Here is a 26,293-nt window from a genome sequence, read left to right as displayed (position 1 = left end):
CCGTTTTGTCAGTTGGCTGGTTCTCCTCTGCATTCTGGTTCCCATCTTGTCTCCAACCTTCTGATTCAACCATGTCTGCCTTTCAGCTCAGGAGATCCCCTTTTGGGGGTTCATCAACTCAGGTGTAAATGTTAAATATTTGGCTTTTACTTACCCCTAACTTATTCTGCTTTTATTTATTCATCTCGAACGCATTCCAGCTTCCTGAAGAGTTCATTGAAAAAATCTCATTATGGGTGGTCATTTCTGTTGCTTCCCTTTGTAAGTGATTCTGATCTCACCACATTTACCACCACCTACTCGCCTGCTACTTACATGCTCTGACAGCACATCTTCTCTTCCCTAGTCCATCTCCTTCTTTGGAAATATGTAGGGGATTGAGATACAGTAGATTGTGGTTCAGTTATTAGCCTAGAATTGACAAATTATGTAAATTTAGAAAATCAGTGGGGTTTTTTATTTTTATTTTTTTGTTTTGGCCCCCCTACAGCATATGGAGTTCACAGGCCAGAGATGGGATCTGAGCTACAGTTGTGACCTACACCACAGCGGTAGCAATGCCAGATCCTTAAACACACTGTGCTGGGCCAAGGGTCGAACCTGCGTCCTGGCACTGCAGCAACGCTGCTGATCTTGTGCCACAGTGGAAACTCCTCAAAACTCATCGGGGCTTTGGTTTTTAGATTTTGTATATAAAACAAAAGAGTTAAACCTGATAATATCAATAGTGGACACGGATTGCCTTTCCAGCATCCGCTCTGCCTCTCCTCTGTTATGTCACAGTCACCCTCTGTGGGTGTGGCCTGCTTGTCCGAGGCTTCTCAGTGAGATCCCTGTGTTTGATTCAGGGCAGATATGTGACACAATTTGTCCTGTTAGACATCAAGCCTTCTACTTACGTTCAGTGTGGAGATAACACTGTAATGAGCTCTGCCAAATATTGCCGTGGGCAGTGTGACATGTGAATGAGAATAAAATTGCTGCTGTCGTCTTGCACCCATCAGGGAAGCTGCCTACTGATGAAGTGTACCCACAGAGGTCAAAACAAGAGAATTTCCCAGAAATGTACCTGACGTCTAATAAAACCATGCAGAGTGTAGGTCTACTCTCTAGATATTTTTAGTTATCATCTACTAAATTCCTTGCAATATGTAAGACAGTTTGAGTTGGACTTTCTGTTGCTACAATTGAAAACATCTCATTGGATATGGTGTTCAGCATCCCTTCTGTCTCTGCATCAAGGTAGACAATGTGTGTGAGGTGCTTTGTATGTTTCTTATTTTCATGGGATATCTGTGGGGTCATGTAAATGGACACAAAACTGCAACTCTTCCCATTTTCTCAACTGCCTCTTCCACCCCCCACCAAAGGCATTGCCTGCCTCTTGGATCATACTGCTGCCACCTTTTCTGGGCTCTTCCCAAGCTGGTTGGAGGCCGCATGAACTCTGAGCATAAATAGCTCCCATATCCTTTAGCTGAGCCTATCCAGGCCAGTTTGTCACACTACCTTAAAACTTGTATGAAAAGGCACACTTGGAGACCTTGCTTTGGGCTTCCTGAGTGATTGTCAAAGGAGAGATGGTACCATCGTGAATTGAGTGTTATATCCTGGGACATGAACCTTGACAGTGAGAAATGAGACCAGGGGAGCCATGCATTCTAACTACCATGGGATGCTCTGAGCTGTGGTTTTGTCTTTCACGTCTTCTTACAGTTTTGCTTCCAGTCTCTCCTTGCCTCACATCCACTTATGCTTCACCCTTACACTATTTGAAAGTTACTGGGTTTGTAACTTTCAAATAGTGTCAGTTCCTTGCTTCTGTTTTGGAAAGGACCCTCTTTATTCTAAAATGGCAACAGTTCCTAGATTAGCTTGTTCAAAATCAGTCAGCTTCAGCTCTTGGATTTGCATCTGGGTCTCACAAGTCAGACTGACATAAATGTTTCTAAGTATTTACTTTGCAGTTTGTCATTTTCTTTTCACAGAAAAATAATAAACAATTTAATGACCAGCTCTGGTCCTTCGACCACACTTTATGTAGACCAGTTAGAACAGTCTCCGGGGGGAGTTCCCATCATGGTGCAGCAGAAACAAATCATGAGGTTGCGGGTTTGATTCCTGGTCTCACTCAGTGGGTTAAGGATTCGGTGTTGCCGTCAGCTGTGGTGTAGGTCGCAGATGTGGCTCAGATCTGGCATTGCTATGGCTGTGGTATGGGCTGGCGGCTACAGCTCCGATTAGTCCCCTAACCTGGGAACCTCCGTATGCTGTGGATTCGGCCCTAAAAGGACAAAAGACAAAAAAAAGGTCTCCAGTTACGTTCTTTTTACACCCATGCCTCCTTCCCACAACACTTGCTACTAGAGGACTTGAGTGGCCAGGAAAATGTCAAAGGGTCTTATGTAGTCTATTCATTAATGCATCAAGTAATTCACACTTTCTTGCATACTTTTTTCATTTAGAGATGAAATTAATGCTTTACAACCCTGGAACATTTCTCACAAATTTGATATGGCATTAATATTATGAGGGGAAGATCAGAATTTGTTTCATAGGCTTTTAGGTTATCTATAATATCCATATATATTTTATTTTATTTTTTATCTTTTTTGTCTTTTTAGGGCTGTACCTGAGGCATATGGAGGTTCTCAGGCTAGGGGTCTAATCGGAGCTGTAGCTGCCAGCCTACACCACAGCTCACGGCAACACTGGATCCTTAACCCACTGAGTGAAGCCAGGGATTGAACCTGAAATCTCATGGTTCCTAGTCGGATTCATTTCCGCAGTGCCACGACGGAACTCCCATATAGCTTTGTTTTTTTGTTTTGTTTTGTTTTGTTTTTGGTTTTTTTTTTGTCTTTTTGCTATTTCTTTGGGCCGCTCCCTCGGCATATGGAGGTTCCCAGGCTAGGGGTCAAATTGGAGCTGTAGCCACTGGCCTACGCCAGAGCCACAGCAACGCGGGATCGAGCCGCGTCTGCAACCTACACCACAGCTCATGGCAACACCAGATCCTTAACCCACTGAGCAAGGCCAGGGACCGAACCCACAACCTCATGGTTCCTAGTCGGGTTTGTTAACCACTGCGCCACGACGGGAACTCCTCTCATATATCTTTTAGGTTATCATTTCACTTAAGCTCTGTCCTGTCTTCTGAATAGAAGCATAAATCTCTGCCACTTAAAATGTTTTGAAGTTTATTAAGCATGAGAGAAGGTTCATTTGTAAGGGAAATAGTAGATGTTATGAGTTTATATGAAGCTGTATAATCAGATAAATCTAGTTTCAAAAACCAACAAGCCTCGTTATTAATTAGCTCTGTGTCTGGGGATAAATTATTTACACCCTAAACCTCTGTTTTGTCATTCAAAAAAAAAAAGGGGGATATAATACTTGTCACTATAAGGGCTCATGCTATGGAGTCAGGCTGCTGGCATTTGTATCCTGGCTTTATTATTTACAACTAATGACAATTTTGGATATGTTACATAACCTTTATTTTCCTTGTCTATTTTTTTATGAGTTGTATAATACACTAAATCCTTACTCTTTACAAATTTATAGGGGAAAAATATCTCCCTGGAGTCTCAGTACCAGGAATTGCTCTGTCTCAGAGCAACAGATCTGCTTTTGCCTTTTAACACAGAGAATCACAGAGAGTGATCATTCGTTGGCTGGTAGAAAGTTCCAAACTGAGTTTGCAGCTCACTGAAGTTCTGCTTCTGGTTTCATCGTTATTTCCTGTATATTGTGTCCCCACTTATTCTATGTATGTTCTTATAAGCAGCTTTATATTCCTTTTGGAAAGAGAGTATAGATAAATATTCAAATACATGGTAACGTTAATGCCCCTTGCAGAACTGTGCCCAGCAGATGAGTTTCCTTGGTCTTTGCCTAGCACTGAGCTTTGTTGAAAAGATTAGGGATCTGTAGCCCTGTTTGTGTACTGGTGGAGTCCAGGAAATGGAGCTGTCAGCAGAACGGCCTCTGCTGAATCCTCTTTTCCCAGTTTAAATAAGGGGTGGAAATAAATAAGTAAATAAGGAAGGGGTGGGCTTCAGCATGGTGTTGAGGAGGGCAGCCCCATAATTCTGAGCACACTGCAGTTGTTGGTACGAAGTACTTGCAGTCTTTGGAATGTAACTTGGTGGGTGGGAGCCCATCTAGATCATACCATTGGTCATCTTGAGGCCTAAAAGAGGAGTTTTTATTTGCTAAATTGCTAAAGGGAGATCTGTAAATTTCTATAGCTCTGAGTCTTTGGTCTCTCTTAAAACAAATACATCATCGGCTTTAAGGCTCCCATAAGGTAGATTTCCACTGTGGTGCAGTGGGTTAAGAATCCAACTGCAGTGACTCAGGTTGCTGTGGAAGTGAAGGTTTGATCTCTGGATCGGAGCAGTGGGTTAAAGGATCCAGCATTGCTGCAACTGTAGTGCTGATTGCAGCTGTGGCTTGAATTCAGCTCCTGGCCCTGATTCAATAATCTCTGGCCTGGGAACTTCCCTATGCAGCAGGTATGGCCATGAAAAGAAAAGAAAAGAAAAGAAAAGAAAAGAAAAGAAAAGAAAAGAAAAGAAAAGAAGAGAAGAGGAGAGGAGAGGAGGGGAGGGGAGGGGAGGGGAGGGGAGGGGAGGGGAGGGGAGGGGAGGGGAGGGGAGAGGAGAGGAGAGAATCCCATAAGGTCAAACTTCTATAAAGTGGAAAATTCTTGTAATTGTTTCTTTGAGAAAAAAATAACAAACCTCACTTGGGCTATCAGAATAATATAAGACAGGGAGTTCCCATCGTGGCTCAGTGGTTAACGAATCCGACTAGGAACCATGAGGTTGTGGGTTCGATCCCTGGCCTTTCTCAGTGGGTTAAGGATCCGGCATTGCTGAGAGCTGGGAAGTAGGTCACAGACTCAGCTCGGATCTAGCACTGCTGTGGCTGTGGTGTAGGCCGGCAGCTACAGCTCCGATTCGACCCCCAGCCTGGGAACCTCCATATGCCTCGGGTGTGGCCCTAAAAAGCAATAAATGAATAAATTAAAAAAAAAAAGAATAATATAAGACAGGTTGTAGTGTTTGTTTTAAATTGAGACGTAACTGATTTATAATATTTAAGTTTCAGGTGTACAACATAGTGATTTATAATTTTTTTTTTCTTTTTTGGCCACCTCCGTGTCATATGGAGGTTCTTGCTCCAGGGATAGAGTCTGAGCTGGAGCTGCAACCTACACCATTGCTACAGAAAGGCCGGATCCTTAACTCACTGCGCTGGGCTTGGGTACCTCCACAGAGACAAAACTGGATTATTAACCCACTATGACACAGAGAGAATTCCTGATTACAATTTTTAAAGATTATGGTCCATTTATAGTTATTATAAAATATTGAATATATTCCTTGTGCTGTACAATATGTCATTGTAGCTTATTTGTTTTATATGTAGTAGTTCATACCTCTTAATCTCCTACCCTTATCTTGCCCCTCCCTCTTCCCTCTCCCTACTGGTAACCACTAATTTATTCTCTATATCTTTGAGTCTGTTTCTCTTTTGTTATATTCAATAGTTTTTGTTTTCTTTTTATTATTATTATTTTTAAAGGATAATATCCATGGCAAATGAAGTTCCCAGAATAGGGGTAGAATTGGAGAAGGCTTATGCCTCAACCACAGCAACACCAGATCCAAGCCACATCTGTGACCTGCACCACAGCTCATGGCAATGCCAGATCCTTAACCCCCTGAACAAGGCCAGGCATTGAACTTGCATCCTCATGGATACTGGTCAGGTTCGTTACCACTGAGCCACAACGGGAACTCCTTTTTCTTTTTTGATTATACATATGTGATAACAGAAAATTTATTATTCTCTGTTTATCTTATGGCAAAATTTCATTCTATTTTATGGCCCAGTAATATTCCTGTGTGTGTGTGTATGTGTGTATGACATATTCTTTATCCATTCATCTGTTGATAGACACTTAGGTTGCTTCCATGTCTTGGCTATTGTAAATAATGCCCTTGTGAACACTGGGATGCATGTATCTTTTTAAGTTAGTGTTTTCATTTTCTTCAGATATATACTCAGGAATAGAAATGCTGGATCATTTGGTAGTTCTATTCTTATTTTTTGTTTTGTTTTGTTTTTTGTCTTTTTGCCATTTCTTCAGCCACTCCCGCGGCATGTGAAAGTTCCCAGGCTGGGGGTCGAATTGGACCTGTAGCCGCCGGCCTATGCCAGAGCCACAGCCACGCAGGATCCAAGCCGCATCTGCAACCTACATCACAGCTCATGGCAACGCCGGATCCTTAACCCACTGAGCAAGGGCAGGGATCGAACCTGCAACCTCATGGTTCCTAGTCGGATTTGTTAACCACTGAGCCAAAACGGGAACTCTCTATTCTTAGTTTTTTTGAGGAATCTCCATATTACTTCCCACAACAGTTGCCCCAATTTACATCCCTACCAACAGTGTACAAAGTTTTCCTTATCTGTTAAATAGAGGTAGTGCTATTACTGCCACATGGAATAGTAGTAGATTATAAATGACCTAATATGTATCTAATTCTTTGAAGAGGACCTAGTACATAGTAAGATCACAATAAATGTATGATAATCTCTAGGTCCATCCATATTACTGCAAATGGCATTATTATGTTCTTTTTTATGACTAATAATCCATTATTTATACATACAACATCTTTATCCATTCCTCTGTTGATGGACATTTAGGTTGCTTCCATGTCTTAGCTATTGTAAATAGCACTGCAGTGAACATTAGGGTGCATGTATCTTTTTGAATTATGGTTTTCTCCATATAGATGCCCAGTAGTGGGATTGCTGGATCATATGATAATTCTATTTTTAGTTTCTTGAGGAACCGTCATACTGTTTTCGACAGTGGTTACCAATTTACTTTCCCACCAATGGTGTAAGAAGGTTCCCTTTTCACCACACTCTCTAGTGTCTGTTATTTGTAGACTTTTTGATGATGGCTATTCTGGCTGGTCTAATGTATCCTGTAGTAGTTTTGATTTGTATTAATCTAATAATTAGTAATGATGAGCATCTTTTCATGTGCTTTTTGTCCATCTGCATGTCTTCTTGGGAGAATTGTCTGTTTAGATCTTATGACCATTTTTTGATTAGGTTGTTTGTTTGTTTTGGTATTGAGTTGTATGAATTGTTTGTATATTTTGGAGATTAATCCCTTGTCAGTCACTTCATTTGCAAATATTTCCTCCAATTCTGTGGGTTTTCTTTTCCTTTTGTTTATGGTTTCCTTTGGTGTGCAAAAAATTTTAATTTGGTCCCATTTGTTTACTTTTGTTTTTATTTTCATTACTCTAGGAGGTAGATCTAAGAATATGTTGCTGTAGTTTATGTCTGAGAGTATTCTGCCTATGTTTTCCTCTAAAAGTTTTGTAGTATCTGGTCTTATATTTAGGTCTTTAACCCATTTGAGTTTATTTTTGTGTATGGTATTAGAGAGTGTTCTAATTTCATTTTTTTTACATGTAGCAGTCCAGTGTTCCTGCTACCACTTATTGAAGGACTGTCTTTTCTGCAGTGTATATTCTTCCTTCCTTTGTCATAGATTAGTTGACCATAGGTGTTTAGGGTTATTTCTGTGCTTTCTGTCCTGTTCCTTTGATCTGCCTTTCTGTTTTTTGTGCCAGTACCATACCGTTTTGATGATTAAAGCTTTGTACTATAGTCTTAAGTCAGGGAGCCTGATTCCTTCAGCTCCATTTTTCTTTCTCAGGATTGCTTTGGCTATTGGGGGTCTGTTGTGTTTCCATACAAATTTTGAAATTTGTTGTTCTAGTTCTCTGAAAAATGCCATTGGTAATTTGATAGGGATTGCTTTGAATCTGTAGAGTGCCTTGAGTAGTATAGCCATTTTGACAATTTTGGTTCTTCTAATCTAAGAGCATAGTATATCTTTCCATCTGTTTATATAATATTTGATTTTTTAAATCTGTGTCTTATAGTTTTCAGGTTTGAGGTCTTTTGTCTCTTTGGGTAAGTTTATTGCTAGGTATTTTATTCTTTTTGATGTGATGGTAAATGGGATTGTTTCCCCATTTCTCTTTCTGATTTTTCATTGTTAGTATATAGAAATGCAGTTAATTTCTGTGTATTAGTTTTGTATCCTGAAATTTTACCAAATTAATTCATGAACTCTAACAGTTTTCTGGTAGCATCTTTTGGATTTTCTAATGTGTAGTAGCATGTCATCTGCAGCGACAGTTTTACTTCTTCCTTTCTGATTTGGATTCATTTTATTTCTTTTTCTTCTCTTATTGCCATGGCCAGGACTTAAAAACTATGCTGCCTAAAAAAAGTGGCAAGAGCCTCTCAGATAAAGTTATTTTCCAGGCTTTGGGTCACCTACCAGGCATGTATGTGATTACTTATATTGCAGAAGCTCCCCTCCTAATGCTTCAATGTGCCTTCTTCTTTGTCTTTGGGTATAAGATGGTTTTTTGTTTTTTGTTTGTTTGTTGTTTGTTTTTTGTTTTTTGTTTTTTTTTTGGTAACTTCTAGACTATTTTGACAATGACTGTTTAACAGTTAGTTGTAATTTTGGTATTTTTCTGAGAGGAGGGGAGCTTGAGTCCTTCTGCTCTTCTGTCTTGTCTCTCTATTCCTCCTTAAAAGCCTTTTATATATTGAGACTAGCTTTTTCTCTGTGATACAGTTGACCAATATTTTCTTCAAATTTGTCTTCTGTTTGATGTTGCTTAAAGTCATTTTGATAGGCAAAAGTTAAACTTTAAAAAAATTTATGTAGTAAAATTTATCTATCATTTCTTTTATGCTTCTGGATTTTATATCACAGTGAGAAAGTCTTTCCATACTCCCAAATTATAAAGGAAACATTTTTTTTCTTGTTTCTGTTTTCTAATTTTACATTTAGCTTTCTTATCTATATGGAGTTTATAATAAGATGTATAGATAAAATTCACTTAGCATCTGTTATGTGTCAAAATGAAGCAGTTTCTACAGGGATATCTTTGAGTCTTATGAGACTTTGTAGGTCCTAAAATATCATCCAGGACAATGCATTATTCATAAATTATTCTCTTCAAAACAGTATTTTGTACTAGTAATGAACACTATTCTAGATTCAGGAGACTCTGGTAACTAAATTTGATTTGCTAGTAAATTACATATGACCTTGAGTTAAGTCATTTGACCTTGTATTCACTAGTATTAAATATTAGGTACCTTAAACTTTAAAGATTATTTTTTTTAGTTTATATTTATTACTTATTGGTCAAAATTAAAGTACTCCTTTAGGATAAAGGTAATGTTCTTATAATTTATTATGATAGTAATAAATAACTCAGTTGGCAAGAAATAGATTGAATGTATGTATGTTAAACAAAAGGCATACATTTTTGCACTGAACTTTTAAAAGCTCATCATCAGAAAGTTTAAAATGGGTATGAAATTTATAAAGTTTATTGCTATCTCTGTTTATAAGAATATCAAAAGTTAGTTAAAAACCTGAAAGAAAAAAAAGGAGTCAATAAAGATTATTCATAGTATAAAAAAATAGTTACCATAGTAGACATTTAGCAAAAATAAAAGAACATAATTTTGAGTGGGACTTTGTCAGCAAAGCACAAAACTTGAAAGAAAAGATTGAAAGATAATACTGTGTAATTCTAAAGAAAATTATGGCAAAGCATAATCAAAATTAGAAGGCAGATAGCAAACTATGAAAAATATTTCAAATACATATTAGATCAAAAGAGGATATTTATTGTATACAGAAATCTATTTAAAATCCTAAGAGAAACTCTACCAAACCAACAGAAAAATAGCAAGTATGTGAAGAGGGGGGTCTTCAGAGAAACATGCAAATGGATTTAAAAACTATTAAAATATGCCTAACCTCACTTATAGTTAAAGAGAAGCAAAGGTATATTATTGAGCCCTTAATACATGCCAGGGATTGTGAATATAATGGTGAGAAAAAAGAAAATTGTCTTTTTCCTGATCTCTCCTCCAATACGGAGTGGAGGACCAGCAGTAATCATTAACAGAATGGATCAGAGAAAGCCTCCCTTCTTAGTAAATGACCTTTGAGTAGAGGCTAAAGGATGTGAAAGTTAACTAAGAAATCTGGGTAAGAAGGGGGAAAACATTTACAATAAAGGAAATAGTATGCCTCAAAGGTCCTGAGGCAGGAGGAAAAAGCAAAACTTGGTCAATGAGGTAAAAGAATATCAGGGTTTCTGGAGGAGAGAAAGCAAAGAAGTGGGGGATTCTTTTGTGGTGCAGTGGATTAAAGATCAAACATTGTCACTGCAGTGGCTCAGGTCACTGCTGTGGCACAGGTTTGATCCCTGGCCTGGGAACTTCCACATACCATGGGAATACACACACAAAAAAAGTGGGAGTATGAGATGAGAAAGACGTGGAAGGGGCCATATTACCATGTAACACTGAAGGGTTTCCTAGGGATTGGAGAATTACCCTAAAGAGCAATGAAATGTGTTGGAAAAATGTTAAGCAGGGGAATAAGATATTCTAGTTGGACTTTTTAAAAAAAATTACTGACCAACTCACACCTATTATGATGGCTATTATTTTTAAAAAGTGTTGACAGGCAATAAATGTTGACAAGGATGTGGAGAAATTGGAACTCTTGTGCACTGTTGATGGAATGTAGAATGGTATAGCCTATAGAAAGCAATATGGGTAGTTCCTTAAGAAATTAAAAATAACCTTACCCTGTAATTCAGCAGTTCCACCTATGAGTATATACTCAAAAGAATTGAGAGTAGAATTTCAAAGATATATATATATATATATATATATACCCATATTCATAGTAGCATTATTCGCAACAGCTGGAAGGTAGAAGCACCCCAAATGCCCATCAACAGAGAAACAGACAAATGTGGTATATATGTACAGTGGAATATTACTTAGCCTTAAAAAAAGATTTTTTGGCACATGCTACAACAGGGTTGAAACTTGAAGACCTTATGCTAAGTAAGTCCATCACAAAAGGACAAATACTGTATGATTCTACTTATATGAGAGTAGTCAAATTCATAGAGAAGGAGGTAGAATGGTCATTGCCAGGGGCTGGAGTGAGAGGGGAATAGGGAGTTGTTTCGTAGGTGCAGAGTTTCAGTTCTGGAAGATGAGACGATTTCTGTTATTCATTGTATAACAGTGTGAAGTGCTTCATAGTACTGAACCCTACACTTAAAAATGGTTAAGATGGGGAGTTCCCATCATGGCTCCGTGGGTAACTAATCTGACTAGCATCCACCTTAAAAGTGGAAGAGGAAGGCACAATATCTGACCAGAGAGATTAGCAAGGTTAGAACGTTCTAGAGCATGTGAATGTTAAATAAAAAGAAAAACTATAGATATGGATCATCTCTTGACTTAGACCTGTCCTAGTCAGTGCACCGTCACCTTCTGGGCTGGAAGAATGCTCTGTTGAAAAAGAGTAAGCGTCCAAAAGAGCTTTTGGAAAAACACTTACATGCTTGCTTTTGTAACCTTTTAAAGGTTTCTAAAGCTATTGCTTTAAAAATTCCTAATATGTCAACAGAGAATAATCTTGAGGGTGAAGGTACAGTTGAGGCAGATTAGCCCAAGTTCTATCAGAATGTGTATTTATCTGACCCAGAGTTGCTAAGAGAAGATTTGAATAGAAAGTACCAGTTCAGGAGTTCCAGTCGTGGCTCAGTGATTAACAAACTCAACTAGCACCCATGAGGACTCGAGTTCAATCCCTGGCCTCACTCAGTAAGTTAAGGAGCTGTGGTGTAGGTCACAGACGCAGCTCGAATCCCGTGCTGCTGTGGCTGTGGTGTAGACCAGTAGCTATAGCTCTGATTGGATCCCTAGCCTGAGAACCTCCATGTGCCCCACAAGTGTGGCCCTAAAAAGACAAAAAAAAAAAAAAAAAAAAAAGGAAAGTACCAGTTCACACATACATGACTGAGTCATGTGAGCAATTAGATTAAGTGGAGATTTAAAGGTGATTTCTTCCAAAAAAATCAAAGTATAGATGAGGAGTCAACTTGGGAGAAAAGAAAATTGTCTATTTAGAAAAGAGGAATCACTCAGTTTGATGCAGTTCCCCATTTCCTTCCACAGCCACATAAATATTTTTTTATTGCTTCCTTTGTAGTAGAGAGAATTCAAGAAAACATACTACCCAAAAAAACACCAGAAAAGAAAAAAATCTAGGCAATTCCTGCTGTGACTCAGCAGTAACTAACCCAACTAGTATCCATGAGGATGTGGGTTCAACCCCTGGTCTCACTCAGTGGGTTATGGATCCAGCATTGCTGTGAGCTGTGGTGTAGGTCACAGATGCAGCTCAGATCTGGCATTGATGTGGCTGTGGTGTAGGCCAGCAACTGCAGCTCCGATTTGACCCCCTAGCCTGGGAACCTCCATATGCCAAAGGTGTGTGTGGCCCTAAAAAGCAAAAAGAAAATAAAAAAGAAAATGTAAAGGGTTAATATTATTTCATTAAGCAATAATGCTCTGCCCCTAGCCCCTAGTAACCTTTAATCTGAAGGAAGGAAGAGCATTAAAGACATCCAGATTGGAAAGGACAAAGTAAAACTCTTATTCACAAATGACACAATCCTACACGTAGAAAATATACAGATGACATATTCTTATATATATCTATATTCTTTCTATATATAGAAAATCTTATATATAGATTCCAAAGATCCACAAGAAAGCTACAAGGGCTAATAAATACTCTGAGGGACTTCCCCCTCAAGTAAATCCTGTCTAAGCACTGTCCAACAAAGTTTGTTGTGTCATTTCATCTTTTTCCTAGATCATTAAAAAAATTCCTTACATATACATAAACAGACTTAAATAAATAGAGGCAACGTACTATGTTCATGAATTGAAAGACATAATACTATTAAGTTGGCAATTCTAGCCAAACTAACCTAGAGATGCAAAGCAGTCCCTATCAAATTCCAACAGTTTTTTTTTTTTTTCAGTAAATTCACACGGAATGTCAAGGATCCTGGATAGCCTAAACAATACTGAAAAGAAGAATAATGTTAAAAGACTCATTCTTTCCAATGTCAGAACTTACTAGAAAGCTACAATAACCGCAACAGTGTGGTACATGCATAAGGATAGATACATGACCGATAGAATAGAATTGAGAGTTCAGAAATAAACTCATGTGGCCATGATTAATATTAGTTGTTTAATAAACGCAAAGGCCTTGCTTTTCAACAGCGGTATTTTCCTTTCCTTTCCAATTTGGATGTCTTTAGTTCATTCCCTCCCTCCTTCCCTCACTTCCTTCCTTCCTTTCTTGGCTCCTTCCTTCCTTTTTTCCTCCTTCCCTCCTTCCCCTCTTCCTTCTTTCCCTTCCTTTCCTTTTTCTTTTACTCTTTCTCCTAAATTTTCTTGCTAGAACTTCCAGTACAATGTGAAGTAGCAGCAAAGTGGTCATTCTTATCTTATTCCTGATGTTAGTGGAGCTAATTACTCCACTAGAAGCTTTCAGTTTTTCGGTAGTATTAGCTTTGAGGAGTTTTTTTGTGAATATACTTTTCAAAAATCATGTTGAGAAAGTTCCCTTATGTTCCTGGTTTTCTGCTTTTATCATGAAGGCATGTTGGATTTTATTAAATGCCTTTTCTATATCAATTCAGATGGTAATGTGATTCTTTTCTTTACATTCTGTTACTGTACTATATTACAGTCTTTAACTTTCTTATGTTGCATCACCTTTGTTTTCCTGGGATAAAGACCTCCTGATCGTGGCATATAATCCTTTTATGGAGTTCCCATCATGGCTCAGTAGAAACATATCTGACTAGTATCCATAAGGATGCAGGTTCGATCCCTGGCCTTGTTCAGTGGGTTAAGGATCTGGCATTGCTATGAGCTGTGGTGTAGGTCGCAGATGCAGCTCAGATCTGCTGTGGCTATGGTGTAGACTAGCAGCTATAGCTCTGATTCGACCCCTAGCCTGGGAACTTCTATATGCTGCAGGTGTAGCCCTAAAAAGATACACACACACAAATCCTTTTAGATGCTGATGGATTCCATTTGCTAAAGATTTTATTAAAGATTTTTTAACCTATATTTTTAACCTATATTATTCATAAATAATATTGGTTGTTTACTTTCTTTGCTTCTGATGTCTTTATATGGCTCTGTATCAGGATAATGCTGGCCTTATATAATGAAGTTTCTTCTTGAAGTTTCCTCTTCTTTTTTTTTTTTTTTTTTTTTGAGGAGTTTGAGAAGGATTGGTGTTAATTCTATAAATGTTTGGTAGAATTCACCAATGAAACCATCTGGTTCTGGACTTTTTTGTGGAGATTTTGATTACCTTTTTAGCCTGTTTACTTGTTATAGGTCTATTCAGATTTTCTATTTCACAGAGAATCACTCTTGGTAGGTTGTGTGTTTCTAGAAGGTTATTTCATCTAATTTATCCAGAGTTTTGGATACAGTTGTTCATTGTCTTATAATCATTTTTATTTCTGCAAAATAGATAATGATGTCTCTATTTCCCCTCTAGTTTTAGTAAATTGAGTCTAATAAGTCAGTCTATGTAAAGTTTGTCAATTTTGTTGATCTTAACAACTAACTTTTGATTTTGTTGATTTACTGTATTCTTTTTCTACCTTCCGTTTTATTTATGTCTACTCTAATTTTTATTTCCTCCTTTATTCTAGTTTAGGATTTAGTGTACTCTTTTTTTAAATATAATTCTTTCAGGTATAAAGTTAGATTATGTGAGATTTTCCCCCTTTTAAAAATGTAGTAGTTATTTATAGCTATAAATTTCCCTCTTATCACTGTCCTTACTGCATTATATACATTTTGGTATGTTCTATTTTTATTCTCCTTTACCTCCAAGTATTTTCTAATTTCTTTTTTGACTCATTGGTTAAGGATGTGTTGTTTAATTTCTATATATTTGTGACTTTTCAAGTTTTCCTTCTGTCATTGATTTTTTAGTTTCATTTATTATAGTTAGAAAATATACTTCCTATGATTTAAATCTTTTTAACTTTGTTGAGACTTATGGACTCACCTCTGACCTATCTTGGAAAATGTCCCATGTGCATCTGAGAAGAATGTGTATTCTGTATTTTTTGGGAAGAGCGAACTATGTGTGTTAGGCCTAGTTAGTTTCTTCTGGTGTTTAAATCTCTATTTACTCATTTTCTTCTGCTTAGATGTTTTGTCTGTTATTGAACATGTGCTATTGAATGTACGTGTCGTACTGTAGTACTCTCTTCGGTTCTGTCAGTGTTTGCATCATATGAGTCTATGTTGTTTGAGCAGACTTTTTACACTTGTTATGTTTTCTTACTGTATTGACCTTTAAAAAGTGCGCAGTGTCTTTTGTCTCTTGTACCACTTTTTGACTTAAGTTTATTTTATTTGATATTAGAATAGCTACCTCAACTCTCTTTTGGTTAATATTAGTATGGAGTACCTTCTTCCTTCTCTTCACTCTCAATTTATTTGTGTCTTTGGATCCAAAGTGAGTTTCATGTAGACAGCATATATTTGGATTAGTTTTTTTAAAAAAAAATAATTCTGCCAGCCTCTGCCTTTTGATTTAAAGAGTTTAATCCATTTGCATCTTAAGTATTACTGATAAGGAATGACTTGCTTCTAGGGTTTTGTTATTTGTTTTCTGTATGTCTTAAACATTTTACTCTTTTATTTCCTTCATTTCTCCATTTCCTTCCATTACATACTTCTTTTTTGTTTAGTTGTTCTTTTCTTTATAGTCAGTTTTCTGATTCCTTTCTTGTTTCCTTTGTGTATTCATTTTTAGATATTTTCTTTTTGGTTACCTAGGGTCTTATATTTAATATCTTAAATTTATGAGTATGATTTGAATTGATACCAACTTAACTTCAATACCATGCAAAAATTTTGTTCTGTAGTTCTGTATAGCACCTTTGCCCTCTCTTATGTTGTGACAATTACATCTTTAAACATTATAGGTCTAACAAAATAGATTTATTTCTAATTATATATGCATTAATTTTTAAAATTACATAGAAAATAAAAAGTGAAGTTAGGAAACCGAAAAAAATCCAATGAAGCTGACATTTATTTGAGCCCATGTAGTTACCTTTAGTGGAGATCTTTATATCTTCAGATTCCTGTCTAGTGTCCTTTTATTTCAACTTGAAGGACTCCCTTTAACCTTTCTTTTAGAATAAGTCTAATGGTAGCAAACTCTAGTGTTTGTTTACCTGAAATTATCTTCATTTCTCCTTCATTTTGACAGGACAGCTTTGCTGGATCCAGAATTTTTGGTTGACAGTTTTTCCCCAAGACTTTAAATATAGCACCTCACTGCCTTCTATACCACCTGATTTTTGATGAAAAATTGACTGTTAATCTCATTAGGATTCCTTGCATGTAACAAGGTGCTTCTTTCTTGATGCTTTAAGGATTCTACCTTTGTCCCTGTCTTTTTACTGATTATAATGTGCCTGGGTATGAATCTCTCTGAGTTTATTCTACTTAAAGTAAAATATTAGGGTCTTCTCAGGTCTTTTCTGAATCTGCATCTAACACTCTACTTTTATGTGGTTTTCTAAATTCTCCAGTATACAGGGTGCTTTTAAATTGCCTTATTTCTCAGGGAAAATTTCCCCAGCTTTCCTCTGAGGCTTTAGATAGTCTGTTGTATGTCTCAGTGATCACCTTTTGCCCCAGGTGAGTGCAGGTTTTTGTAAGCAGAAAGCTGTGTGAGCAATGCCCACTGCTTTCTCCCCTCAGTGGGTTCTCTGTTAGGTGAAATAAAGACAGGCACCTATGTCGGTCCTCAGGTATCCCCGGCCAGGTAAGAACAGACACACACAATACTTTGTAAATAAAGTCAGCTGTGATTCCTCTAGAACCACGACCTGGGGTCCCCTCCTGGGAACACACATCATCATTTTCAAGATCGATGCCGAGCTGGGGAGAGTGTGCGCAAGGGCGAATAAAAACACCACGAAGCTTTCCAACTTTTTAAGTGGGCTTCTTCTCAACTCGGTGTTTCCCTGGTTGCCATAAGTCTTTGAATGTTTTCCAGAATCCTGACAGTTAGGTCAGGATTTGTTTTGTTTCGTTTCCCTGGAGGCACAGGAACTTGGAGCTGCATATTCCTCGGTGTTGTTCAGGGCCTTTGCGCATTCCTGGCCCCTGGGGTTCTGATACATGTATTGGAATAGTGTGTGGTGTCTTCTTCTTTAGTGTGGCTTAGGCTCTGGAGGGCTAAATGGAATTAGAGGGAGGCACAGAAAAGTGGGGGGAACTGGTTTGGGGCCTGGGAGGATGGCAGCCTGGGTGCTGAGAGACTCCTGACAAGGGAGATTACAAGTTTGCCCATTAAAAAAAACCAAAAAACTTTTAAGAGTTCTAAAATTTGATTAGCCTCAGGAGAGGAGGGTTGAAAGCTTCTCTGGCTTTCCCTTGACTGCATCCCTAGGGTTTCCCTGAACTTGGACAAATCTAGTTCCTCAGCAAATACTCTCTGGGAGCACGCTGGTGAAGAAATGAAGGAAGGAGAGCATCAGAAGGAGACCGTTGGGCTCCCCACAGGACTATTATTGCTGGATTGTTCCTAAGTGCAGTGTTAGGGTAAAGACAGCAGCCGTGTGTTCTGGCCACAGAACTTGCTCAGCGCTCGTCAGCTGAGTTCCAGCTCAGTCCCTCTCTCTGGAGGTGTGTTGTGTATCTTTCAGGAGTTCCCCTCTGCAAAGGGAAGGGTAGGAGAGGGTCAGGGTGGGAAGGTGTGGGCTGGCTGCTGTCGAGAACAAGGAGATCTCCAGCCTGATGAATGGGCTGGGGGAGCGGAAGAGTGGATGGGCTCATCTCCAAATCCTCCTGCCGGAGGGCAGAGTCAGCCCTTCCCTGACCCAGTTCTGGACATGGGCTCAGCTCCTTGCTATGGCTAGGAGCCCCCTCTCTGCCTTTCCTTTGGTCCTGGCTAACCAGAAATTATGGAAGGCAGACTACTGCGTTCTCTTAACAAACCTACCCCTGTTACTCAATTGCCTTTCCTAAGGAATCTCCAGAGAGTGGACTGCATGTTGACAGGACAGTGTTTTAGTGAAGACAGAATTGGCCAAAGCCAGGACTAGATAGATTTTGTTCATAAATTCCTTCCTTAATTGATCAGTTTATTCAAAAATATTCATGAGGTATCAGAAACAGGAAACAAGCAGGACAAAATTTCTTCTTCCATGAGGCTTGTATTATGAACTGGAAATAAAAAGTGAACATACAGTTTCAGGTGGTGAGTGCTAAGGAGGAAAATAGGTGCTGGCAGGAGACAGAAAAGAAAGGGTAGTTAGTGTGTGTTCCTTTAGAGAGGATGATGGGAAGTGCTCCCTGAGCTTGGGCATTTGAGCAGCGATCCGAAGGAAATGAGCAATGAGCCCAGACAGCCTAAGGGGCTCAGGTCCTTGGGTCTCTTTCATGATAATGACAGCTAGTTCTTTAATTTCTCTTTTTATATTGAAGGAAAAACCTTGTTGCAGAAGGGCCGTTGGCTCTGGGGAGACTCTGTGAACTTTCTAGAGACCATGGCCACTTATATGGAGGGCCTGGGCTGGACCCAGAGTTCCCATTTGGTGGCCCTGACTCCCTGCTGTATTTAGGGTTTTGAAGGCAGGGCATGCTGCTTTTGGATATTTAGCCTCTTATCTTCAAGTCCCAGCATGAGGTCGATGCGGGACAGGTAGAGGCTGAGGATGGAAGCTCCTCACTTGCCCTCCTCTGGACCTTCCTCCTGTGAATCTGCTGATTATTGGTGTTGGAATCTGGGAGAGAGAGACTCCTATTTTAAAGCCAGGTGCTGGTTACGCTGCCTTTTGTGAGAAGACACGTTCCCTGAAGAGAAAAGCAAAGCGGACTTTCCCTCCTAAGAGTAGAGTGGAAGAAAGTGGTAATTCAGCTAAGCAGCTAGTTGACCAGCAGACTGAAGCAGACTCTCTTCTTGCCCTCAGTATCTAACAGAAAACCCTCACAGCGATCCCAACACCCATGCCCACTAGGGGTAGCGATGAGAGACATAAAGAAAATCTTCAAAATGAATGTGGTGCAGATGGACTCTATGTCATGAAAAACAAAATGAACACATAACCAGCTCTGGGTAGGATTGTGCAGGAAAACTCTTCTATAGGATGTGATACTGGAGCAGACTCCCAGGACAGAATACATTCAATGGAACAGGTAGTCCCATTCCAGATGGAAGGAGGTAGCGGTACCCAGGAGTACACAGTTGTCAGGAGGTGGCTGGATGGCTGTTCAGAGCAGAGGAGGAGGCAGGACGCCCAGTGGGTTGAGAGATGCAGGTCATGCATGCTGGTCAGATACCCTCTGTAGCATTGGTGACTGGGCTCATCTTCTTGGCCAGATATCATGTTCTCTGTATATCATGTATATTCTCAAAAATAATTAGCACTGACTGTAGAGGGAAGAGTAGAGTGTGAACCCTTCCTGGTCATGTTGTGGAGGCTCTCAACAGGAGGGGAATATTTTCTTTTCCTGAAACCATTTCTACTTGTCTGAGGTCAGTGGCAATGTTATCTCTTTTTTGCTCTCTAGGTTGCAGGAGGAACAAGCACTCAAAGGTAAATGTTGGGGAATTACACTAGTGCTACTGAATTTTATCTCTTAGGCTTTCCTGGCTCCCAGGACTTACGCCATGTATTATTTGCCACCTTCATCCTCTTCTACTCAGTGACAGTGATGGGGAATATGCTCATCATTGTGATTGTCTGTGTGGATAAACGTCTGCAGTCCCCCATGTATTTCTTCCTGGGTCACCTCTCTGTGCTAGAGATCCTGATCACATCCGTGGCCGTCCCCCTGATGCTGCGGGGCTTGCTGCTTCCTGGGATGCAGGCGGTATCCTTGACCGCATGTGCCATACAGCTGTATCTGTACCTCTCTTTGGGGACATCGGAGTTTATATTATTGGGAGCGATGGCTGTGGACCGTTACGTGGCTGTCTGTAACCCTTTGAGGTACAGCATCATTATGAGCAGCCACACCTGTATCTGGGTGGTAATTGTGTCCTGGGTGTTTGGGTTCCTATTTCAAATCTGGCCAGCCTATGCCACGTTTCACCTTACCTTCTGCAAATCAAATGTGTTAGACCACTTTTACTGTGACCGAGGGCAGCTATTCAGACTCTCTTGTGATGACAGCCATTTCACACAGTTTATTCTTTTTCTAATGGCTGTTTTCATTATTGTTGGTTCTCTGGCCCCAACCATTGTCTCCTACACCTACATCGTCTCCACCATCCTCAGGATCCCCTCGGCGTCGGGCCGGAGGAAAGCCTGCTCTACCTGTGCCTCCCACTTCACCTTTGTCGTGATCGGCTGTGGCAGCTGCTTGTTCCTCTACGTGAAACCCAAGCAAACTCAGGCAGCCGAGTACAACAGGGTCGCGTCACTGATGGTTTTAGTGGTGACCCCTTTTCTGAACCCTTTTATCTTCACCCTCCGGAACGACCAATTCGTAGAGGCTTTTAGAGATGTCCTGAAACGCTGCTGTCAACTCCTCAAGGATTAGCTCTGTCCTAAGGACCATGGCGGCTTCATCGTCCTGGGCCTGAGTCATCTGAAAGCACTAATTCCGGTCTGAAATGATCATTTTCTTCATCAAACAGGTTGTGATCTTTGAGGGAATTGTGGGGCACTAACAATGCTCTAATTTATAACTGGATGATTCCTACATAGGATATCACTTTATCATTTGTAATTGGATATATATATTTATACACATTACCGTGGCTGTTAACTAATCTTTAAATTAATAATTATTTAAATCAATTATTTAAAATGTTATTAATCTTAAAATGAATCTCACAGAATAAACCTACAGTTTAAATATAAATACACAAAATAATGTGTGATTTTTTTGAGCACTGAAATCATTGAGTGAGAAAAGCAAGGCAATGTGTGTAATTCATTCTCTGAGAGCTGACTTCAATGTTTGTTTGCGTCTAGGTGCTGGGTCTCTTACCCTGTATTGCCCTGTGCTTTCCTGATTTCTCACTGCTTAAAGCTCCTTGTATGACTTCCACGAGTGATGTCAAGTCACACTTTCCTGAGGTTCCTGACCCATGGTCCAGCAGTGACTGTATGTCTGTGTAGATTTTCTTAGCTGATCGTCATGAGAACAGCTCACTCCACAACCCTGCCTCCCTACCAACCTCAAGGCCAGATGTGTTTTCATACTGAGAGGTCTCTAATGGGTAGACTTTCTCAGGGTGTGGAGGAAAGGTCTTGGAAGGAGGCATTCTCTTCTCTGGCATCACTCACATCATCATGCCAGCTCCAAATATGGGGGGGAAAGGGAGCCAGATTCCAGCAGCTAAAATGATAAACGAGAACTACCTTGCTCTGTCTCTGGGTTGAGGGCGGATGGAGAGGGGACAGAGAAAGAGGTGACCCCCGGTCACGTCTCCCTACCTTCCTCCCATTGTTCAATCCTGACCTGTGCACTCCATCTCTCTTCTCTCTTAGCTGCCTGGTCCTGCTCGCCCAGGTCCTTCACGGATTCTTTCTCGGGTTTCACTTTCTGTGGATTCATTTATGGGTAATTCTTCTCTACTCCCTCCCCCCGCTTAGACCAGCTTTACCAGGCTGTCTTCCAGCTCTTCTCTTAGCTTCCTTGTCCACACGCCTCTGTTCTAATTGCCCACTTCAGCCGCTCTTCCTGTCACATCACTATGGCCAATGAATATTTCTGCTTTTCTTCTGTGGCCAAGCAGAGGTCAAAGAGCTGTGCACACCATACAGCCTTCCCAACATTATAAATGTATAACCTGACCTCACTGGAGAGGGAGGGGCAAAAGGGAGCTGACCTTCCTGACTCTGAAAAAACAGGGTTGATGACTGGAATCTAGAAGACTTAAGTGAAGAAATGGAACTCACAGATTTCGAAACAAATCTTATGGTTACCTTAGGTAAAACCATTGTGGGGGTGGGAATAACATCTACATACTATTGTATGACCTAGATGATTCCCAAGAACCTACTGAACAGGACAGGAAAATTTACTCCATAGTTGGTAGTAACCTATATGGAAATAAAGAGTAACTATACTCTAATAAAATTAAATTTAACAAAAGAATGGTGCACATAGTATTCTTCTTAGTCAAATTGTTTCTCCCTGGAAGTGTGAGTTAACAATTCTGAAACAGCTTTATATGTTGAAGAAGTAAATGCTGGCAAATGGTGAGAGCCAGGTCTCACTGTGTATAGGCAAATTAAGCCAAGCAAGGGGAAAGGGCTAGAACAAGGCAGTAGTACTGGGTTAGAGTTGGAGACATCAGTATGTACTCATATTTAGATGAAAATATGTATGCAGGTGGATAGATCAGTATGTGATGTACATAAATAAAGAATTGGAGTTCCCATCGTGGCACAGCAGAAACAAATCCAACTAGGAACCATGAGGTTGTGGGTTTGATTGCTGGCCTCGCTCAGTGGGTTAATGATCCAGCATTGCCGTTAGCTGTGGGGTAGGTCTCAGATGTGGCTTTGATCTGATGTGGCTGTGGCTGTGGCTGTGGCCGGCAACTGTAGCTCCAATTAGACCTCTGGCCTGGTAACCTCCATATGCTGCAGGCGTGGCCCTAAAAAGCAAAAAAAAAAAAAAAAAAAAAAGAAAAAAAATTGTATTTATCTTTCTTTTTTTTTTTTTTTTTTTTTTTATTATTTTCCCACTGTACAGCAAGGGGGTCAGGTCATCCTTAGATGTATACATTGCAGTTACAGTTTTTTTCCCCCACCCTTTCTTCTGTTGCGACATGAGTATCTAGACATAGTTCTCAATGCTATTCCGCAGGATCTCCTTGTAAATCTATTCTAGGTTGTATCTGATAAGCCCAAGCTCCTGATCCCTCCCACTCCCTCCCCCTCCCATCAGGCAACCACAAGTCTCTTCTCCAAGTCCATGATTTTCTTTTCTGAGGAGATGTTCATTTGTGCTGGATATTAGATTCCAGTTATAAGTGATATCATATGGTATTTGTCTTTGTCTTTCTTTTTTTAAGTCATCACTGAGGTTTTTTTGACATTTGCATATATTGTTTTTTTTTTACAGAATAAAATATGTATATTTAAACAGTTATACTCACATAGATTATTATATCATGGATCTTAAGAAACAGATTAAGTGACTCCCTCTGGGGAAGTGGAATGGAAAATATGCTGAGACAAATAGGAAATGTATTCTATACTTTATCCCATTTTGTATGGCTTTCATCTTTACTATTTAGTATTATCTATTAGATTTCAATTGTTCTTTAAAAATTCACTCGTATTTTTCAAAACTTTTGGCTCTTCTATTACCATTCTCTTTCCATATAAATTTTAGAATCATTTTGTAGTTATCTACTAAAAAGCTGTGTTGAATCTATAGTTAAATAGTTAAAGTCCCAAGGTACAGGACTCTCAATTTATATATGATTGTGAGTTTTGGTTAAGGCTGTGTTGAGTCTATAGTTAAGTAGTTAAAGCCCCAAGGTACAGGACTCTCAATTTATATATGATTGTGAGTTTTCTCCCTGATGATGGGGCTGAGTAGAGGTTCTTGGATGGTAGAGGGTACATCCTTCATCTTTCCTCTGTCTCTCTTACCTGTTGTCTACCTCTCATTTCAAATGTAGGCATAATTGTCTTTCTTCTGTGACACTAGGCTTACTCCTGAGTCTTCCACCTGCATGTACCAGTGGTTTTCTTTTCACATTGTCTGTCTTTCTATTGTCATGATACTATAGTACAAAACTGTCTGGTAGGTTTTAAACTCCTAAGAGGGTGTTTACCTTTATCAGATCGACCTGTATATTAGAGTCCTCATCCATTTTACTTGCAGCCCCCACCCCTCCAATCCAAAGAACCAATATTGCTTTTGCACACTGTGCTTGATGCCATCTGTGCCACCAGGTGCGCCACCAGAGGTTAGCAACTGTGAGCTGCTTGTTATGAACTCTACATGAGAGGAGTCAAGCCAGCCCAGGGTTTTACCCATTTACATGCCAAACCTGAGCAGTTACTTTTATATGCCAATGTTTATATAACTTGCTATTCATAACTCTTAAGCATCTAAAGTAAAAGGAAGCATCAGGTTTATTAACAATCATAGCTCTATCATTCACAATTGTTAAAAGTGGAATTACATCTATGACAGATCAATCTATAATATACATGCAATAGATTATTATTCAGACATAAAAAACTGAAATTTTGCTACATGTTGCAACATAGATGAAGTTTGAAAACATGGGCTAAGTGTCACAAGTCAGACACAATAGGACAAATATCATGTGGTTCTACTTACATGAGGCACCTGGAATAGCCAACTTTATAGTGACAAAGTAGAACAAAGAGTAGCAAGGATGTGGGGAAAGGAACAGTGGGAGTTACTAAGTAATGTGTATAGAATTCCAGCGTGGGATGATGAAAGCATTCTAGAGCTGGACAGTTGTAATGGTTGTGCCACAGTGCAAATATCCTCAATGCCATTGAACTGTACACATAAAATGGTAGATTTTATGTTATGTATTTTATCAAAAAATAAATGTCTTATAATTCTAAGTGATGTCTATAGTAAATTATCACCTTGTTTTCTGTTTTCTCTCTAATCCATAGTTCTGCTCTTCAGAGGCAGCCATGTGCAACTATTTCTACTGCTATATATTTATGCTGACATACCAGTACTTCTCAATTATTCAGTTAGTTTTTCCTTTATTTCATAATTGCCTTGTTAAAAATTATACTTGAGTATTCACCCCCCCTTTTTTTTTACTTTGTAAATTTCAGACATCTTAAACCTAACAGTAACTTTTTCCTTTTTCTTTGTTCTCCTTCTTTGTGACTTTCTTCTTTGTTTGCTTCCAGGTTCTGGTGCAACAGTATTGCCAACATCCTTCTAAGAGATAATTCATAGTAGGTAAGTTTTTTGAGACTGGATGTTTCTACTCCGGCATCATGTTTCATTGTCACTGTGGCCAGATAAAAATACTCAGCAGCTGCTGGCGATTCCTCCCTGGCCATTGCACCCCACACTCTACACTCCAACACACTGACCCCCAGTGGTCAGTGTACCTCACCCACAATCTATCCCTACCTTGTGGCTGACTCCTTGTCCACATTCCCAGTGGCAGCTTGAGTGAGCTTTGTCAGAAGGTTAGTGAGCACTCGTACAGCTGGCCCAGACCTGCAAGGCAGAGATAAACCACAAACTTGAGCACTAGCTCCATCCTTGGGAAAACTCAGGTGTCAGTATCTGGCCTGGTACATTGGAGGATTGAAAGGATATACAAGCTTAATAATTTGGTGACAAAAAGGTATATAAAATTTAGAGCAGGTGTATCATAGAAGGTCTGAGAAAGCCTCAGAATCACTGGAATCACTCAGCAGAAGTACCAACAGGGCTAGAGAAATTATTTCTCTCCTGAAGTCAGTCAGTAAATTAATCTAAGACTCCATCAATGAACAATGGAATATTATTCAGCCATAAAAATAAGGGAATCTTGTCATTTGTGATAGCATGTCCATGTCACTGCTCCTATTGGAATGGTATTCCTAGCTAATGCAATAAGACAAAAATAGGAAATAAAATATGTACATATTGGGAAGGAAGACATAAAATGGTTTCAGTTTGCAGGTGACATGACTGTCTATGTAGAAAATCCAAAGGAATTGACAAACTGCTGGAAGTAATAAGTGATTACAGCAAGGTCACAGGATGCAAGGTGAATATTCAAAAGTCAGTTTCAGAGTTCCCATCATGGCACAGCAGAAATGAATCCGACTAAGAACCATGAGGTTGCGGATTTGATCCCTGGCCTTGTTCAGTGGGTTAAGGATCTGGCATTGCCATGAGCTGTGGTGTAGGTCGCAGATGCAACTCGGATCTGGTGTTGCTATGGCTGTGGTATAGGCCGCAGCAGCAGCTCCAATTCGACCCCTAGCCTGGGAGCCTCCATATGCCACGAGTGCGGCCCTACAAAAAAGACAGAAAAGACAAAAAAAAAAAAAAAAGTCAATTTCTTTCCAATATATTAGCAATGAAAACCTCAAATTTCAAATTAAAAACACAATGCTATTTACATTAGTACCAAAAAATATTGAAGTAGAAATATAAAAAAAAAAGTACAAGTTATATATAGGGAAATCTATATATGGAAAACTAATATGGAAATCTATATATGGAAAACTGATGAAATAAATATGAAAATCTAAATAAATGGAGAAATATCCCATGTTTTTGT

The 26,293-nt window shown here is 39.4% G+C and overlaps 3 protein-coding genes across 4 annotated transcripts in view; all 3 read left to right on the top strand.

The window, feature by feature from the left end:
- The window catches only part of LOC146394898 (putative inactive serine protease 58), a 52,827-nt gene extending 27,808 nt beyond the window's left edge, over window positions 1–25,019 (top strand). Inside the window, exon 5 of the mRNA XM_085005281.1 lies at window positions 24,918–25,019. Coding sequence (XP_084861407.1) covers window positions 24,918–24,959 — 42 coding nt within the window. The 3' untranslated portion in view covers window positions 24,960–25,019. The remainder of the gene's footprint in view (window positions 1–24,917) is intronic.
- LOC100623990 (olfactory receptor 9A1-like) lies at window positions 19,569–20,580 on the top strand. The gene has a single exon (XM_003360101.4). The coding sequence runs from the start codon at window positions 19,636–19,638 to the stop codon at window positions 20,578–20,580; it is 945 nt and encodes a 314-aa protein (XP_003360149.3). The 5' UTR covers window positions 19,569–19,635.
- MGAM (maltase-glucoamylase) overlaps window positions 24,918–26,293 on the top strand; it is a 186,545-nt gene continuing 185,169 nt past the window's right edge. For both annotated transcript variants that reach the window (XM_085005252.1, XM_021079097.2), the window contains exon 1: window positions 24,918–24,969. The gene's annotated coding sequence lies outside the window, so the exon portion shown is untranslated. The remainder of the gene's footprint in view (window positions 24,970–26,293) is intronic.

The sequence above is a fragment of the Sus scrofa genome, chromosome 18, assembly GCF_054392235.1.
Source record: "Sus scrofa isolate SSC_HxYL_T2T_F1_AM1 chromosome 18, Sscrofa_HxYL_maternal_Yorkshire_Landrace_v2.0, whole genome shotgun sequence".
NCBI lineage: Eukaryota > Metazoa > Chordata > Mammalia > Artiodactyla > Suidae > Sus > Sus scrofa.
This window is presented reverse-complemented; position numbering and strand designations above follow the sequence as displayed.